The sequence below is a fragment of the Aspergillus viridinutans genome (assembly GCF_018404265.1).
Source record: "Aspergillus viridinutans IFM 47045 DNA, scaffold_1, whole genome shotgun sequence".
Lineage (NCBI taxonomy): Eukaryota > Fungi > Ascomycota > Eurotiomycetes > Eurotiales > Aspergillaceae > Aspergillus > Aspergillus viridinutans.
This window is the reverse complement of record NW_025091217.1, coordinates 4,551,085-4,568,552: the sequence shown is the minus strand read 5'-3', so window position 1 is coordinate 4,568,552 and position 17,468 is coordinate 4,551,085. Positions and strand designations below refer to the sequence as shown.

At 49.5% G+C, this 17,468-nt stretch overlaps 5 protein-coding genes across 5 annotated transcripts; 2 read left to right on the top strand and 3 right to left on the bottom strand.

The window, feature by feature from the left end:
• Positions 1-3,064: 3,064 nt before the first annotated feature.
• Positions 3,065-6,126, top strand: ura7 (small subunit rRNA maturation protein UTP4; the record flags this gene model as incomplete). Its single annotated transcript, XM_043266423.1, has 3 exons — positions 3,065-4,121; positions 4,183-4,415; positions 4,483-6,126. The coding sequence occupies 3 exons, from the start codon at positions 3,065-3,067 to the stop codon at positions 6,124-6,126; spliced, it is 2,934 nt and encodes a 977-aa protein (XP_043122358.1).
• Positions 6,127-7,334: 1,208 nt separating this feature from the next.
• Positions 7,335-8,987, top strand: Aspvir_001296 (uncharacterized protein; the record flags this gene model as incomplete). The annotated part of the gene is made up of 1 exon (XM_043266422.1): positions 7,335-8,987. One exon carries the CDS (start codon positions 7,335-7,337, stop codon positions 8,985-8,987), a length of 1,653 nt encoding a protein of 550 aa, XP_043122357.1.
• Positions 8,988-10,250: 1,263 nt separating this feature from the next.
• Positions 10,251-11,942, bottom strand: phzA (putative serine/threonine protein phosphatase; the record flags this gene model as incomplete). Its single annotated transcript, XM_043266421.1, has 2 exons — positions 10,251-10,535; positions 10,605-11,942. 2 exons carry the CDS (start codon positions 11,940-11,942, stop codon positions 10,251-10,253), a joined length of 1,623 nt encoding a protein of 540 aa, XP_043122356.1.
• Positions 11,943-14,274: 2,332 nt separating this feature from the next.
• On the bottom strand, positions 14,275-14,746 carry Aspvir_001294 (LSM domain-containing protein; the record flags this gene model as incomplete). The annotated part of the gene is made up of 2 exons (XM_043266420.1): positions 14,275-14,520; positions 14,636-14,746. 2 exons carry the CDS (start codon positions 14,744-14,746, stop codon positions 14,275-14,277), a joined length of 357 nt encoding a protein of 118 aa, XP_043122355.1.
• An 805-nt stretch (positions 14,747-15,551) lies between these two features.
• On the bottom strand, positions 15,552-16,193 carry Aspvir_001293 (uncharacterized protein; the record flags this gene model as incomplete). Its single annotated transcript, XM_043266419.1, has 2 exons — positions 15,552-15,970; positions 16,031-16,193. The coding sequence occupies 2 exons, from the start codon at positions 16,191-16,193 to the stop codon at positions 15,552-15,554; spliced, it is 582 nt and encodes a 193-aa protein (XP_043122354.1).
• Positions 16,194-17,468: the final 1,275 nt, after the last annotated feature.

Genomic DNA, 17,468 nt, shown 5'->3' with positions numbered 1-17,468 from the left:
TTCAGTGCACATCGGAAGTCGAGACGAAACAAAGATTCTTGCTCCTGAAAGTTAGTTAGGGGAAGTCTTATCCTTGATGCTTGGCAACACAATCCGACGTACCCTTGACGCGCCCTGATTCGACAATCACGACGAGATTGTCATCGCGCTTATTGCTAATCTGGCGCGTGGTTCTCCAGATAATCCTGATCCAGAAATTAGAAAGAGGTGCCCATCCCGCTTTTCACGCTTCACCAGAGACTAATCCCGGATAATAAATCAGAAGGATTTTGGTGACTTATACGGACTAGTTCGCTTATAGCTACCCGTCCGGTTTGCGGCGGATTCGCCCATGCCTTGGAAACCCTGCAAGCTGTGAGACGTTTCCAAGATTCCCGAGATTGCTGGAGAAGCGTAGCGTGTCTTACGGCGTTCTGGGTTTTGGGTCCTGAGGGCTGAGGCTGGAAAAGGAGAGTCAATTTGCAAGCCCCTAGACTACACCGTCAGCCACCTCCTGAAGCTAAAAGTAGTGCTGCCTTGTACACCACCATAATTATTACCATCGGATTTTCGAAGTTTCCATGAAAGTACAGTCACATGTCTTCGGATATCGCCTTATGAGTTGTCCTACAGATTTTCCGACGTTGCAATGTGTCTCAGTTTCATTATCTTGGATATCATCACCGAGAGAAGTCACCCCTTTTGAGAAGACGTGAAAGTCTCCTTCAGATCCTTTTCATAATGATGACCTTTGTCCGTTAAGTACTCTTACTCTGATGGCCAGCTGCATGAGTCCCTGGCTCTAAGTTTAATAAGGCCACCGTTGCGAATGGCCAGCGTATCGGGCTTGCAGCAATGTTCAGTACAAGGCTAAAGCTGCTCTGCACTCATTCTGGGCATTTTGGTAGTCGAAGTAGCTGCCAATATTAATAGTTTGAAACACGCATGTAGCCGAGTAAAGCATATCATCTCGTAACGATGTAGCATCGCTTGTTGCGTGCGTCTGAAATATGCTTGTGCGGTACCAATAATGACAGTCTTCTCCAACTTCAAAAAGTTACTAAATAGGGAAAAAGTAACGAGTCCACGAGCACGCACCATGATATAGATGATAGGCCATTAGGAGCTCGAAGATCCTGACGTCTCCAATCTGTCAGGTTTATCTTGCACCAGAGCCGGAATCAAGTGTTCCAAATCAAGAATATGGCCCCTAGTGCTTAGGTATCTACTGATTACTCGATTCCAGGAGGTGCAGACGCCCAACTTACGAAGACCACAATCCCGTGTGCGGCTCATGTTTCTAAAAGGAGAAGCATTGTCATGATTATCAGGGATGATGCCATTGCCAATCAGGCCAATCGACACCCCGCACCATGCGCATTTCGGGATCGAATCAGAGCTGACACAGACTCCCCTCCTTCAGCTGGACATGGGGTAGAAAATTTAGTGGGCTAGGAACTCAGAATCCCTTCTTAACTGCTCATTTGTCGGACTCCATTGTCGAGGATTTCGAAGAGCTCCGCCTCAATCCTTATCTCACTTCTAGGTTCCCCATGTTGAACAGTAGCTGACTAGATCCAGACATGGCTACGGGGGTGCCTGATGTCCATACATCTGCGGCTATCAGCTTCACTAATTATCCCAATGTATTATACCTCTTGAGTGCCATGTGTGCTCCCACCTCTAGTCAAGTGGATTGAACTTTCTCTCCAATTGATTCGTATCTCCAACACTGTCGCGTCGTGTCAAATCATTCAAGCTCACAGGCAGGCACAACAAAAGACGTGCATAAGTCTTCCTGTTTAGCCCCGCCGCACGGGACCAGGGTTGGACTGACGTGGCAGTCCCCCGATCTCACCTCAGCCTATCAACAACCAACGACTCTGAAGTCTTCTTGTGTCATTGATACGACATATGTCTAAAGTTCAGCATGCCTTGGGTGATAAAGGCTTTGGCTGCGTTTTCTAGCACTATGGCTTACATCTCGGCCTGTCCGGCGATACTGTCGAGACTACAGGTTCTTGAATAGTACACATGCATGTATGCTGTGCTGCAATACTACTAGCAATCTTCTTGTAAAGAGGCGTAGACTGAGCGTTTCGTATCCTGGCCCAAACCCTGATTCAGTCCCCGATTCAATGTCGATATCTGACCTCCGGCCGCATGCTTGTGCGACATGACTCTGGTAGTACACACCCTGGTCTTAAGCGATAACCATTGTGTGTCTGATATTCGGTCTCTGTAGACTCGAGTGTTTGGAAATCGGTTGCTCCCGAGCCTCCCTTTTTTTTTTTTTTTTTTTTTTTTTTCCTTAATTAAAAAAAAAGGAGCTATCCTGGCCAGTGATATGTTCTGCTGGCTTCATGATCTCTTCTTGATCTCTTTAAAAAGAGAGGTGGGTTGAGCGTAGTAAGTCAGTCGTGGATATATAAATGTGAACATCCTTGCTCTAGAAACAGTAGCAGTCGTCATAGCAGATACTGTCCGTCCATCCTCCCCTGCATTCGGATCCGGACAAACAACTGAACATGGGGACATATCTCAGACGTAGAACTAGACAAATTGAATCAAAAACATGCCCCTATATTGTAGATCTCAAAACTGTCTGCCAAAATTCGGAGCAGAATCGGCTTTGAAGGTGATTGACGTCGACTGGATAACCGCCGGTATGACACAAGCAGCTTTCTAGTATTTCCATATCATTTTCAGAGACGTAGTTCGTAAAATCAAAGTTCTCATTGCATCACTTAATGGCTAATCTCTAGAGGTTAGTTGAAATGAGGGCCATAGTCGGTATAGCTGGATAATATCACGTGACATATCTCCGCGGAGTTTTCCTTGGCGCGCTAAAAATTGTATTCTACGGGCAAGAAAAAAAGTTCAGAAGCAGAAAAAAAACGTCAGAAAACGATTAACACCACGAACGATAGTATTCCACAATATCACCGGAATGATTGTTTAGCGACTGGCTCTAACTCTTGAGCCAAGGTAGATATCTTCCTCATTTGACGGATCTACCCTCCTCGCTTCCCTTCCTTTCTACTTCGAAATCTTCAAGACCTTGATCGCAATAAGGTAGCCAACAATGGATATTCATCGCTGCCGTTTCGTGCCTTACAACCCCCAGGCGATCAATGCGCTCTCATTCTCTCATCCTCCCTCCGCAGAACTTGCCGGTCGAGGTGTCCCTACCCTCCGGCTTGCCATCGGTCGCGCAAATGGCGATATCGAGATATGGAACCCAATGCGTGGCGCCTGGTTCCAGGAGACGGTTCTGCGCGGAGGAAAAGACAGAAGTATAGAAGGGCTTGCATGGACTCTCGATCCCCCAGAGACTGGACCTGACGGAACCAAGATTCCTGGGAAACTGCGCTTGTTCAGCATAGGATACTCGACCGCGGTAACGGAGTGGGATCTGGAGCAGGGCCGCCCAATGCGTCACTCGAGCGGAAACTACGGTGAAATCTGGTGTATAGCGGCGCAACCGAGATGGCAGGCTACGAAGCGTGGCAAGGATGGGAAGCCTCTGCCACCTGCAGAGGGAGAGTACACCGGGCAGCATCTCGCGGCTGGATGCGCAGATGGCTCAATCGTGATCTTGTCTACTGCCGACGGCGACTTGAAATTTCTACGGCTGATGCGTCCATCTACAAGGAGAGCGAGAGTCCTTAGTGTCACTTTCCAGAATCGCAACACCATCGTGGCTGGTTATGCGGACAGCTCGATTCGACTATTCGATATTCGGTCTGGGCAGCTTCTACGTACAATCTCTCTCGGTAAAGGACCGACTGGTGGTCCCAAGGAATTACTGGTTTGGTCAGTCAAGTGCCTTCCAGACGGTACCATTGTTTCCGGCGACTCCGCAGGCGAGATCCGGTTCTGGGATGCGAAGAATTACTCCCTTATTCAACGTATACAAGGTCATCTAGCAGATACCCTCGATGTTGCTGTCAGCGCCAATGGAGATACAGTTGTCAGTGGAGGTGCGGACCAGAGGACGGTTGTGTATAGGAAAAGTCCGGCAGAGAAAGGCGAAAAGAAGGGAAGATGGGCTGAAGTGATGCACCGTCGGTACCACACCCATGACGTTAAGACCTTTGCTGTTTACGAGACAAGGGATATCAGTATTGTTGTTTCTGGAGGTAAGATACAACTCCCTTTACTTTCTCTTGTGATGTTTTTCGACGAGTTGACATTCCTTAGGTCCCGACGCCTCACCTGTCGTACTCCCACTGCGTGAATTCGGAAAAGAACATCACAGGAAGCTCTCCAGTCTGCCACAAATACCTCAACTGGCCTCTTCTCCTTCCTCTAGGCTTGTGATGAGCTTCTGGGACAGAGAGGTTAGCATCTGGCGCGTATCCCGTGGCCCAACCTCACCACATGATAATTTGGAGGGGCAGAAGCATCGACTCGTCGGAAAGGTTTTAATTCAGGTGAGAATGCAAAATACCCTTCCTGCAATGACAAGCTGCTAAGGCGTGCCCTATCGCTTTATCACAGGGCGAAGAAAACATCACGTCAGCGATGCTCTCCGTGGACGGAAAGATTCTTATTGTTGCTACGGTCTCCGAGGTCAAGGTTTTCTCCGTCCGGCGACGGAAAAGTGATGAAAGGGGGGCTTTACGCATAACAAAGTTGGATATTCCTGCCGCTTTCTCTGAGGATGGTGCACGAGCTGTGGCCATATCACCGGACACCCGGTGGCTCTGTGTGGTTCGACCTAATAGCGCCATCTACCTGGCTAGGGTCATGCCTGCTTCGTCTCCTCAGGAGAAACCACAGATCTTACCACAGCTTGTCAAAATTGACAGGGCGACTCGGCACACTCGTCACGAGAAGGCTTCCCATGGTACTCTAGGGGACTACGAGAGAACTGTCCGCTGCGTTGTCTTTTCCGAGAACAGCAGAATTCTAGCGACTGGTGACCTTTCTGGCTGTGTCGATACCTGGTTCCTGAAGACTGTCGAGGACTCGTCTTCAGCAGCTGCCGACAAGCGCAACGGCGCTGCGGATTCTGACGATGAATCTTCGGACGATGAGGATGATCGACCAGTGATAGACGGAGAGCGCTGGCAGTACGCCAATGCTGACTCACCTATACCCAGACTCAAATCTGGGGTGCTTTTGCTCTCCTTCCGCCCTCAAAGCCCGGCAGAAGCAAAACTTCTCACGAACGGTACTGACCAGTCTTCCCAAAAATCTCTCAGAGGCGAGAGTCGATTGATGGCTCTCACGAGTGAACATCAGCTTGTGGAATTCGACGCTCTCGAAGGAAAGCTATCGGACTGGTCAAGAAGGAACCCCAAGGCTTATCTTCCGGAGCAATTTAAGGGGGTCAAGGACCGCGCAATGGGCTGCTTGTGGGATCTTTCCGAGTCGCGTGACCGCCTGTGGTTGTACGGTACTTCTTGGTTATGGATGTTTGACCTGAACCAGGATTTTCCCTCTTCGGAAGAGTTGAAGGAAACCGCAGATGGCCACGAAGAAGGAGACTCTTCGACACAGCTCGTTAAGGCATCTTCGGCTCACAAGAGAAAGCGTGAGCAATTAGAGGAAGAAGAGAAGAGAAGAAAAGCGAACAGCGGTGCTGGTGATCGAATGTCACTGGCTCAATCAGATGTTCACTTTGGCTCCAAATATCGCAAGATCGAAGGACACGATGATTCCAAGGGAGAGTGGGTCTCCCTAGACAAGGAGCGCCCACAAGCAGCAGGAGATGAAGAGGCCTTTGAATATGACGAAAACTCTACAGCAGGCCATGACGCAGCTTTGGCGCGACTCAGAAGAGGAAAGCTTGAGGAAGACGAAATCAGCACTCCGCGAAAGCGAGTCTCTCTTGGGCCTCGCGATAAGCTTCTCTCGCTCAATGGATCCAGTGATACACCGGCTCGGAAGCCAAATGACCACGACGTGCTTGACACGCCCCAGAAACAATTGGTGCAGTCGAACGGACCTCAACCGGCACGTCGGTGGTGGTACACGTACAAGTACCGTGACCTACTCGGCATTGTGCCTCTGAGCCCTTCGTCGACCGAGGATGGCGTCGAGGACGGTACTGCTGGCAATACGCTGGAGGTTGCCGTTGTCGAGAGACCTATGTGGGACGTTGAGTTGCCAGGTCGCTACGTCAGGGATTACGCATAGGCCGCGAATCGATTTGTTTGCAGAAGTGTCTTGAGGAGAAATCTAGGCACCAATGTTTGATCGTTGACTTTGCGAATCCCATTGGCGAATGTTCTATTTTATACTCGGAATTCGCCATTGAACGTCATACTCTGCACATTTTGTCATCTGGCGCTATGTATATTTTTCTCATCTGCCTATCTTTTTCGACTTCTGTACTCACTTGGCGAGCTGGATAGGTCTATTTATAAATGGATAAAAGTTTATTCTTGGAATGAACCTTTGCCTTCTGCCTGTACCAGTGATGGTGAGGCTGCAGGCAGTGTCATTAGCTCTTTTAGCCTTAGGCACCCAACCGACCCGCAGGTGATCTCGGCACCATATCGCCAACATATGACCTCCGCAGTTTCACCTCTGATGCCTGGTCCTATTTCCACGCAATAAGCCGTTTAAGTCCAGGCATCAGCTTAGTTGCTGAACAAACATGATGAATTGAATCACATTCGCTCCAGCGAAGCACGCTTCAACAGGCTGCTCTTCAAAAGCCTGCCTTCAAAGGCGAGTTACAGAATGAACCTCAGCCCTATGCTCCAAGTCTTCATAAACCACGGCAAGGACTTGGGCACACCCAGCTTTCATTCTAGGATTCCACATACCTCTACCCATCCCAGTCTTTTTAGTGACTGAACAACCTTGGCCGTTACGATGGAATGGTCACACTCGCTGTGTGTTATCTGTGGTGCCAAGATTCCATATAATAGTCCGAAGGTATCCTGGCAAAGGGACTTCCGCGCAGGTGTGTATCTTGTGACTTTTTTCATACCTTTTATATTCCCTAAATTAGTGACGACTGTCTCAGGAGATGTTGAGTTGACCGTCCAATAGTGAGATGTGATCGAAACTCTGGACTAGAGGGGAGGCCGTTCTTGACTGGGGTAGGTGGCTATGTGCCACGAGCTATAATACCCGACTGCGCCGCACCTTCCGCAGTTGAGAGGCGATGGAGTGACGAAGGCCTTGAATTGTCTGCGGAAGATGTCTTTCCCCCTCTCATTGGAGAGCGACTGCGTCCACAGCCTGGATTTCTCTTCCACGAGGTCTGCTGGGAATTGTTGATGACTCGGTTAGCGCCCCGATCCGTTCCCATCGAGCGGCTTTACGATATCTTACTTTCATATCCGGCGAACAGAAAGGGATGGTTAGACTGGGGTCACAATTATGGCGGGCTCATGGATAGAGCTCCTGAGGGTTATCCGTGGGAGGATGTCTCCATTGTGGGCTTTATTAAACGATATCTGGGAGACAAGAACTCACCCTTGTCATTGGCAACGGCGAACCCTATAATTGTTCCCGAGTTGAAGCAGGCTCTTGTGGACTCTCAAAGAACAGATGTTCTGACGGCACAGGCCTCTTTAATAGCACCGGTCTTTCAGAACGCGGCGGATTGTTTTCAGAGACTGCCGCAAGAAGTCCTAGAGCTCATCCAGGTGCTTCTCCCCTCTCACAGCGTCGCCAATGCCAGGCTGGCATCGAGGTCCTTTGCGAGTCTACCTTTCAGTCAGACTTTCTGGGCCTCGAGATTCGATTGTCATCAGGAGCGCGGGTTTTGCTTCGAAGCGACGGATCCGTCATACAGTAGCATCGCTGAGCAGCGCAATCGAGACTGGAGAATTCTTTATGATAAAACAGGCCTACTGTTGATATCTTCGCTTGAGATGAAGAATAGGAAACGGATCTGGGATCTACTCGAAGACCTGGCAGATCTTCTGGAAGAACACTTAAGTAACGATAGCTTAGTCAGGACGCTGCAAGCCTTCCCAGTAAAGTCGTCTAAGGCATGGAGACCCATTGGAGGAGACTTCTCTGCGCAACCTGCGGACCGCTTCCCTTGCGGTGTAAAATGCAGGGAGATATATGAACAGACAGTCTCAATCACAGCACAGATCCGAGCTATTAAAATTTCCTTCCGGCGTTTCAGTGGACAACAGTACGTCTCAGGTATACGGTTCATTCTCGAGGACCATCAGGAAGTCACTCTGGGCTACATTGTGAGGACGAACGAGAAAATGCTCGACATAAGCGCCGGATGCTACCGAATAACCGGCTTCATCACCGCCGTCAGTCCCCGAGGCATCATGGCCCTACGTGCTGTAACAGACAAAGGCGACGTCTCATCCTGGGTGGGATCATGGAAAGAGAACCCCCAAACTCTCCGATTATGCATGAAAGAGACCGTCCATGAAATAAAGGGTTGTTTCGATGTGAGTGATATATTAAACCTAAGCCTCTTCCACAAGCACACAGGGACGAACCTACCTAACAAAACCAACCTACCACAGGGCTTCAAAATGGTCTCCCTAGCCGTTCCGTCGAATCTCAACCCGCTCTTCCCCTCTGACTCCAGGGGCGAGCACCTCCCACTCCGTACAACGGGACTCTGGTACCCAGACATTCCAGCACCTTCTCGCCACCTCCACGACGGTACGTTCACAGGCCGTCAAATCCCCCTACATGAATACCGGCCTCTCGTGCACATCATGTTCGGCGGACTCAAGGGCCATATGCTGCAATACCTCACCCGCATCTCAGTAACAGTCTCGAAGACCGCAATCGTCGGAATCGATTTCTTCTACAACGACGACGCACCCGTCAAATGTCTCCAGGCTTGCCCGGCAACCGCCACGGGCGACTACACAACTAGGATCCCCTTTCCCATTGACGGCCCGGCTGGTGAGCGGTTGACGGGGATCCAGGCCGATACGGGTGTCTTCGCGAGTGCGCACGACTGCAGCGATCCTTACAACTACGGCGCGATCGCGTCTTTGAAGGTTAGGTGGCCCAGATCGAAGACAGTGTTTATCGTCGATGGAGCATACTATTGACTACGTACATGTCACAGGTAACCACGAACTTCAAGCCTGTTCCCTTCACCTTCCAACCGAGTGCTATCCTGCAGCTGAGACTCCCCGTTGGTCCATGCATCCGCCAAAGATCCAAAAAGGCGGAGATAGCTCCTGGGATGACGTTAACAGGGATATACTTCATGCATGTGGGTGGTCATTTAATGGAGAATTCTTTGTGCCAGCCAGCTGATTTATTCTACGTGGATGACCAGGATCCAAAATTCGGGATGTTAAGCATGGGATGTATTTCCGACGATCTCACTGCAATTGAGAACGGACTACACCAGAGTCTAGACGATGAGATAAGGTGTCGAATCATTGGATGAGGTTATCAACCTGGTGCTTCGACTCAGTAGTGATATTACTGACAGCAGCTGCTACATGGCACGTTTAGCTGTTCAAAATAAAATGCTCAGTCAAACTTGTGGGATTCTGATGCAAATCGAGAGAGTATGCTGACCCCATAGGTGTCAATTTGTGATTCCTTAAAAATGTCTAATAGTGTTTTGTAGAGAACGCCCATGCCCGAGCTGCACTGTGAGATGAAAAAAGAAACAAAGAAAATAAACAATAACTACCGCTCTCAAGATATGTCATGACGAAGTGAGATAGTGCGAGGCAAGAGACGAAACAGTTGAGAAATTGTAGAAGAAACACCTGGAAGCGAATACGACAGCGGCTTCTGCCAACTGTTCGTGTCTGTCTTCCCCTTTCGTGACTCATGGGACGAAACCCGATAACTGCCCAGAATGGATGAGACAGTATATATTCGTTGGGAGTGACCAGAGGTGATTTCGAAGCAGGCACTCGTCTCATCCGCGAGGACAAATGTCCCCTGCAACGGGAAACTAGTATTGAGCAACCTGTCTATGCGGAAGACTGGACCTGTCAGATACAGGGTTCGGCCGGCCCTATTAATGGCATGCGGGGTAGCCTGTGATTTGAAGGCGCAAGGGTTGCTGGGCAGCAAGGAGAGCAGCCCAGAAACTGACCACCATGGCGCTCAGATATTGATGGCGAGAAATCGATCTCGTAGAGCCTGTACCGTACCGTAAAATGCTTCTCGCTTCCGAGGAATACCGAAAGAATATGCACTTTTGAGAAAACGTCACACTTGGCATCAATCGGTCGAAATGGGCTCGGAGATGCTTGGCGGTAGCATGTTGCAAAGGCCAATTTCTTGGCGAGTGATCGGTGGAACAATTAATAGCTTTGGGCCGATACGTGTGCGGGCTAGAACTATTAGTGACTTGTGCTCCATGATGTGACGAGAGACGGATAGGCAAGGAATAGACCACAAGCGCCTCGGCAATGTTGCACGAATAGGTGGTGATCTTCCTTGGCGACAACGAAGTGAAGCAAGGGTGAACTTACAGGACTGCTTAACATGTTACTCCGCTCTTTCCTGCCCTTCTTGATATGGTTCTTCAAAGCAGTGGAATCCAGCGGTTTGAGTAGCTCAAAGCTACATAGCAACTCCCCCGACACTGACATAATGGCACCCCAATTATCAAACTCGCCACAGTACTACAGACGCCAGTCAGCAAACACTGTATTCTTCACAAAAGAAATGCAAAAGGAAAGTTTGGTACTCACGTTAGGAGCTGAGAAGACAGTGACTAAAATACGGTCCTGATAAAACTCGTACCCGTCCTCGACCACCATATGCGCGCGGCAGACCAAGTCGAAGTCATGACGCTGCAGAAAGTTCATGATGACCTTTTTACCGAAGCAATAACTGACACCGCGTTCGTTGGGCTCCCAATCTTCTTCCATGTCTGCTGGGTCGCTCCACAGGAGATCATTAAGCAGGCCATAGTCAGGTACGTCAGTGGGCCTTGCAATTCCCCGAATATCATCCATGTGAGAGAGACTAGGGGACAGTCCGCCATGAACACAAAAGATCTTGCCAGCGACGGTAGCAGCGATGGGAAGGCAGTTGAATGTATCGATGAAAGTCTTCCAAATCTTGATGTTGCAGCGCCGCTTGCACTCATCATAGAATCCATAAACACGAGTGACGTTGGCACATTCATGATTACCGCGGAGAAGGAAGAAGTTCTCGGGATACTTGAGCTTGTAACACAGGAGGAGAAGGATCGTCTCCAAGCTTTGTTTGCCACGGTCGACATAGTCGCCTAGGAAGAGGTAGTTGGAAGCGGGAGGAAACCCACACATCTCGAAAAGTCGAATTAAGTCTGTATATTGGCCATGGACATCGCCCACGATTTTCACAGGAGCCGACAGCTCTAGCAATGCAGGCTGGGAGAGGAAGAGCTCCCGTGCCGCTGAACAAATGGCCGTGATCTCCGCATTCTTAAGGCAAACAGTTTTTGTGACTTTGGTAGAGTAGCCGGCGTCGAGAAGTCTCGAGATCATGTCATCAAGGTCGATAGACTTCAGAGCACCCATTCCCATACCTGGAGATCCAGAAGTCTCTAATGGAGCATTCATGATGAAGTCCAGGATAGGATTCAGTTGGTTCTCTCTTTTGATGAGGATCGACTCGCCGACTTTCTGGGTCGATGGGCCCGAGGGCGCAGCCCCGGAGGGAGGTACATCGGATACATGGTCGACCTCGCCACTCTGCTGCATTGCATTGACATCTTTATGGCCTCGTTTCAAGCTACTCGACAGGGAAGGAGATGGAGGAGGCTGAGGAGCATCGGGTTGAGAAGAGGTATCATCGGGAGAGTGGACGCTTTGGTTGGTGGAACTGCGTCTACTGGCTGTCGACTTGACTGATGCTGCGTCGGATTTATCGTCCGACAATCCTGCAGTCGATCCTCTGGGACTGTCGCTACTCCGAATCTTGGACCGGATGGAGCCGCGAAACGAGCGAAGAGACTCCTTAGTATCGGAGCGAGAGAAGGATGGATAGGACTGCAGAGAGTCGCCAGGGCCAGAATTGCCCTTGGAATGCGACTGACCCATTACTGCAAGGCGTGGATATCTAGATCCACAGAAACGTGTCTATTCAAGACGATACGAAGTTCCGTGCTCGCACTGGGATGCTCGGGCCTGTCTTGGCCTGCACGACGGTGCTGACGTTATAAGATATGATGGAAATCCGCCTGTGAGAATCGAACGGAGAGTATGCCTTCAAAGCGTGCTTGGAAATAGTTCCAGATGCGGAATATTGAAATTCCCGTTCGTTTGCCGGCCGATTATTGTCGGTATAGGAAGAGGATTTCCACAGCAGTTGTACCGACCGTTCAAGTCAAGGAAGGAGGAGGGGAGTTTGCAGGAACCGACCGAGAGGAGAATGGCATCACAGTACAGTGTCCAAGCCACAGAGCTAGCTGGTCGGAAGGAAAGCTCCGATTCGCCGGTAAGAAGCTTCTTCTGAAATATGTGAGTTAGTATGAGCGGAGCATGGCAATGAGGGACAGGACACTGGGGAACTGGGCAGGTGACCAACAATGAAACACTACTAGGGCAATGGTATGTGTGCGGAGGTGGCTGGAGAGGATTTGCGTGACGGGATGAGTTTTGAGTTGCCTTAGGATGGAGGGGAGGAAGAAAGAAAGGATTGCAGTGGATGGGGAAATACTGCGTCATTATGGGGTCTGTGATGGACGGAGATACGGTACCTGGGACTGGAGCAGATCAAAAGGACGAGACGAACCTATATGAGCCTATGAGGCAGTACAGCTCGACAGAGTATGAGGCGAAGAAAAGAGTCTGAAGCCGTGAGGAAGGTAGAACGGACTGAAGAAAGGGAAAAAGAGTAATTTTCTCTGTTCGTAGCAAGTGAGTTGATTGTGGCGTAGAAGAAGAGGTCAATAGGTGTACTAGTACGGAGTAGGTACCACTTCGTTTGCTGGGATTTGCTGGGCAGCAGATTGTCACTCTCGCCTTCTCAATCTCCAGGCCGTCATGTTTGGGTCTCGATCATGCAGCGGGTGTGGCATTCCCCGGATCATTTGTCGGCCCGGATAAGCTCGGGTCTGGGTTTGGAGCGCCTAAAGCATATTGAAGAGTTGCCTCAAGTCGATGATGATGGTGATACCGTGCCTAGTTCTATAAATAATCCCGAATACAAACATGGTTACTCCATAGATTCTCCATGTTTACCTTTGTCCGAGAACTAATTTCCGACCATTTATCAAAAAAAAGTCATTAGCATCATCACATTGACAGGCCCGCTGCTTGTCTCACGTCGAAGAAGAGAAAATGAGGTAATGGTGGCCAATCACCAGCCATGTCTCATTGTCATCTTTCCACTTCTACCTTTTAGACTCCCGGATACTGCTGAGCCACTCATCAACAGCGCCTCTGGACGCCTCGTGACTGGCAAGTGTGGAATTGAATTTGACCACATCTCAGCACGGACAACACGATCTCGTTTTCCCCCTCTTTTCTCTTGGCTTGGCGGGTTTTTCCAGCGTTCTGGACTTTGATTTCTCAAAGATCTGAACACATTCTACAAGGGAGATTTGAATTCAGTCTGGAGAGCATGTGATGGGTAGTATGAGTCAGCCGTTCTCTAGCATATAACTACCTATACATCACAGTCATCTAATGCTCCTCCCGATTATACCCATTCTGGATGCATTATGATTGCTTGAAGCCCTTGATCGTATCTCTCGGGTCGGTGAATATGTATATGCTTTCGGGGGCCACCGAATTATTCTCGCCCCACTAAACCTGGCTCAGTCAAGCTAAAGTGACCATACAAAGCAGACAAGCCTGGACCAAGCTATGCCGCCAGTCGCCTTGATCAATAAAGCTAGCTAGTCAGTAGCAAGTTGCTTTGTGACTCGACAGGTTTTGAGTCCCGGGCATTGAACGGAATGAATAGGAATCTTCCTCAGTTCACTGCAGGAACACCGCCATTTCGGACCCCACCCCGGGCCAGCGCTGAGCTGACTGTAGCTACTATTGCCAAGCCATATGTCCTGCGCCAAGTGTTCTCCTGCTCTGTCTCCCAGCCACGTTGTAGTCATATAGATCATGCGAGAGGCTGCGTTGGTTACCCTGCAGGCGTCTTGGCGGCGAGCGATGATATCTGATTTGTGCACTGCAGGAGTTTTCAAGCAACAGGTCCGATAAGCTCCTCGCTGCAGAATACGCAAGAATGTTGCACAGAGCAGTTCACCACGCCCCTCCTTCGAGGGTCCCATAACTCTCATAGTCCCCTTCATTCGTTGTAGAGCCTTGACCACGCGACTTGCGCCGGTCAAAATCGGAGAAGCTGTGGCAGACAACGTCCGCGTATGGCTCGACTTCACGAACATCGGATATGCCTGATCAAAGAGAGGTGTTATGACTTCCGCAATGTGTCTCGGAGACGGCTCTGTTGAGGGGTTTCCTCAAGTTCAATTTTCGTGATATGCTGCCCAGGAACAACGACAAGACCGATAAACCGACTGGTCATATCCACTGTGACATTTTTCGGCTCAGGCTTTGCTTCGATTTGTTCGTTATTGGTGTTTGCCGTGGCATCCCTGATGGCTGATGGGGAGGGAAAGCGATACTCGTACGTGCCCGCGAGGATAATGTTTCTTTCCTGAGAGACATCAGCCCCAGTCAGCGATTGCTCGTAATATTCCCATGATAATATTTGCCCGTGCCTTTCTTCAAGACCTGGGAACCGGGACATGACAAGGCCATGGCGCACTCACCGCATCTGTACATTTGAAAGTGCCTACAAACATGCGCGTGTCTGTAGTGTGCACCCGTAATGTTTGTCCGATCAACGATTCCAGATAACGAATAGCCTGCATTTCCTCCATGATTTTATGTTTCGCCACTGTCTGACAAGGCGAAGACAGCAGTTTCACCTTCAACTGCGTGGGTTCGACCAATGGAAGAAGTACGTTGGTTTGTTTTGGCTGCTGAAGAAGGAATAACGAAGGACCGTTCTACGCGCCAATTGGTGAAATAGTGGAGAGGATTGACCAGGTCCTCAGGCTCGCTCTTCCGGGCAGGAGAATTTGGTTGGCTTTCGCAAATACTGTCGATCGGCTGACAGTGCCGGATAGCTAGTTTGCGATGGACTGTCAGTCAGTTGTTGAGCGAAACCTGAGGCTTTCAAGGTCTCCGCCTCAGTGTGGTCGCATGTGACACATCACCTCACCGTTCGTTTTAAGACATAGATACCAACCTTCATAGTAAACAACAAACAATTCTCTACTTCAAGAAAGTAATATGATAATACAGACTACTCGTCTCATTTGATTTTGATTACTCCTTTTAGGTTTATTTTCGATAAGTATGATGTGGTTATATTCAGGCTTGGAGGTGTCAGAGAGATGTGCATCTTGGGCAGAAACCAACCTTACAGCTCCATGAATAGATCAATGAACGGTCAATGCCCGGAGTGAGGGTGCTTAAGCGATCAGGATAATGCACGAAAGCGGTCAATCAGACCTATATGAAGGGAAAACTGGCAGATACATGGCAGCAGTGTCTCCGGTCGAATGTTATAGGTATCCAGATAACCAAGAGAAGGTTTATATCATCGCGGGTATTGGGAGTCGCTGATACGCTCCAGTTGTGACATACGTACGGACAGCCGATTCGAAGGAGATAAGACAATCATGCCCACGCCAGAGCTCCAGCCCATCTCTTCGAATCTTGACCTGAATCGTCGGAACTTGATTCCATGCCCATATCCGCATGGGCGCTCGCAAACTGTAATGCTGAGCTACTTGAGCTGCTCTCACTTGACATGCCTGGTGAGGCTATACTATGATTGCAATTGTGCAGGAGAATGCTCTTCGACTGTGAGGTATGGTGCGTTTGTCGGTCTGCCGTGTCATTTGAATGGGGAAGAGAAGCGGAAGCGTGACATGTTTGAAAGAATTTATGCAAGGTTTGTTGGCGGGGGTCGGTGATTTCTGATGGTGGTAGTGGTTCTGAGTCCATGTCTGCGTCTTCATCCTCATCCTGAATGACCGGCGGAGCAGGTCCGTGTGGGTGCTTCTGAGCATTGAACAACCAGCGGAGAGTATTCTCTATAACCATCAATCAACAAGGCTGAGGTATATGCAGCGTAAGACCAGGCCTGTTCTTACCATATACCACTTTCTCATCTGGTCGATCATCTCTGAAACGCTTCCGTGTTCGGCTGTGAAGATGTCTTGGTGAATCTTCCACCATTCGCGACGGCCCTGCGACAACTGGCACTGTATTTATGGGCGACAGCGCAGAGAACGAAGCTTTTCGTTTGAGAGACATGGCCCTCTAGTGCGCTGCAAACAATGATCCAGAAAGCGAGGTCGTCAGAGTCTCCGCGCTGCCAATCGGCCGCTTCTGCGAATGGCGAACTTGTAGACCAATGGAGAAGAAGTATCACGAAGAAACACACGCCAGCGCGAGTTCATTCGCAGAAGAGAAAGAAGAAAAGTTGTGTGTCCACGAGGCTGGAATGCAAGGGGTTGCTCGCGAGCACATATGCACGGAAATTGAGAGTGGTTGGCTACGCAGCGCGTCCTGGCGATACAAAAACTCGCGTCATAATTGGTGTGCCAGTTACAAAAATGTACGCTAGGCCACATTGAGATTAATTGGCACCATGAGGGAAGACCCAAGATTGTGACATTATAAGAAAAGAAAAGACTAATTGATACTCAAAATAAGATAAATGGGTAGTAAAATGATGGAAATCAGGCATTGTCTTCAGGGCTGAGTAATTTTTGTCTGGCTGTCTGTCCAAAGTCAGTTACACATCCTCATGTAAGGTCTCCGAAGTCACACGAGCTGTTGCACAATTTACTTCGTAATAACTCATACAGCCTCGAGTCGCAAAGAGAGTCGAATGTAATAAGTTAACGGAAGGAGAGACATTTCCAAAATCAGAACACAAGCCGGTCATTCTTTTAACGAATATTGACATATGAGAATTCCTAATGACAGGGGTAGGCAGAAAAGCTGCCTACTACATATCTCTATCAAAACCGGCGAAAGTAAAGGCGGACACGCTATGAACCGGGGTTATAGTCGATGATGTTTACGAAACCAGTTTGTTTCACAGCCCATCAAAGATCATCAGGTCCTACCTTAGATCTGACTGAAATCTTGTACCCACTATGGGCTACTGAGGACTATGTTCGGCATGCCGCTTTTGGCTGGAGCTCACGAGCCCTTTCTCAACTCATGGAGAGATCAGGAGGTCGGGACACGCCCACTGAGACGGTCGAAATGGAAAGTGTAGTTGCGGCCATCAGGGGGTGCTCTCGGTGTAGGTTGAGTTGTCTGGGCGGAGGGCCAGGGGGCACAGCTCCTGTCAGGGCCAACGCAAGAAGGGTTGACGTATGTGAATTCAGGCAGTCATCCCAAGTACGCATCCTGGAAGAAGTTCACTAGGGCCTCAATATTGGATGATGGGCCACTGTTCACGGTCCACGCACAGTAGAGCATCAACATCTCCCACGTGTCAGGCAGTAGTTTGCAGAGTGGATAGATTCCCAGTTGGGGTTGGTTGGCTGTGAGAAGCTGGTTAGTGTATTTGAC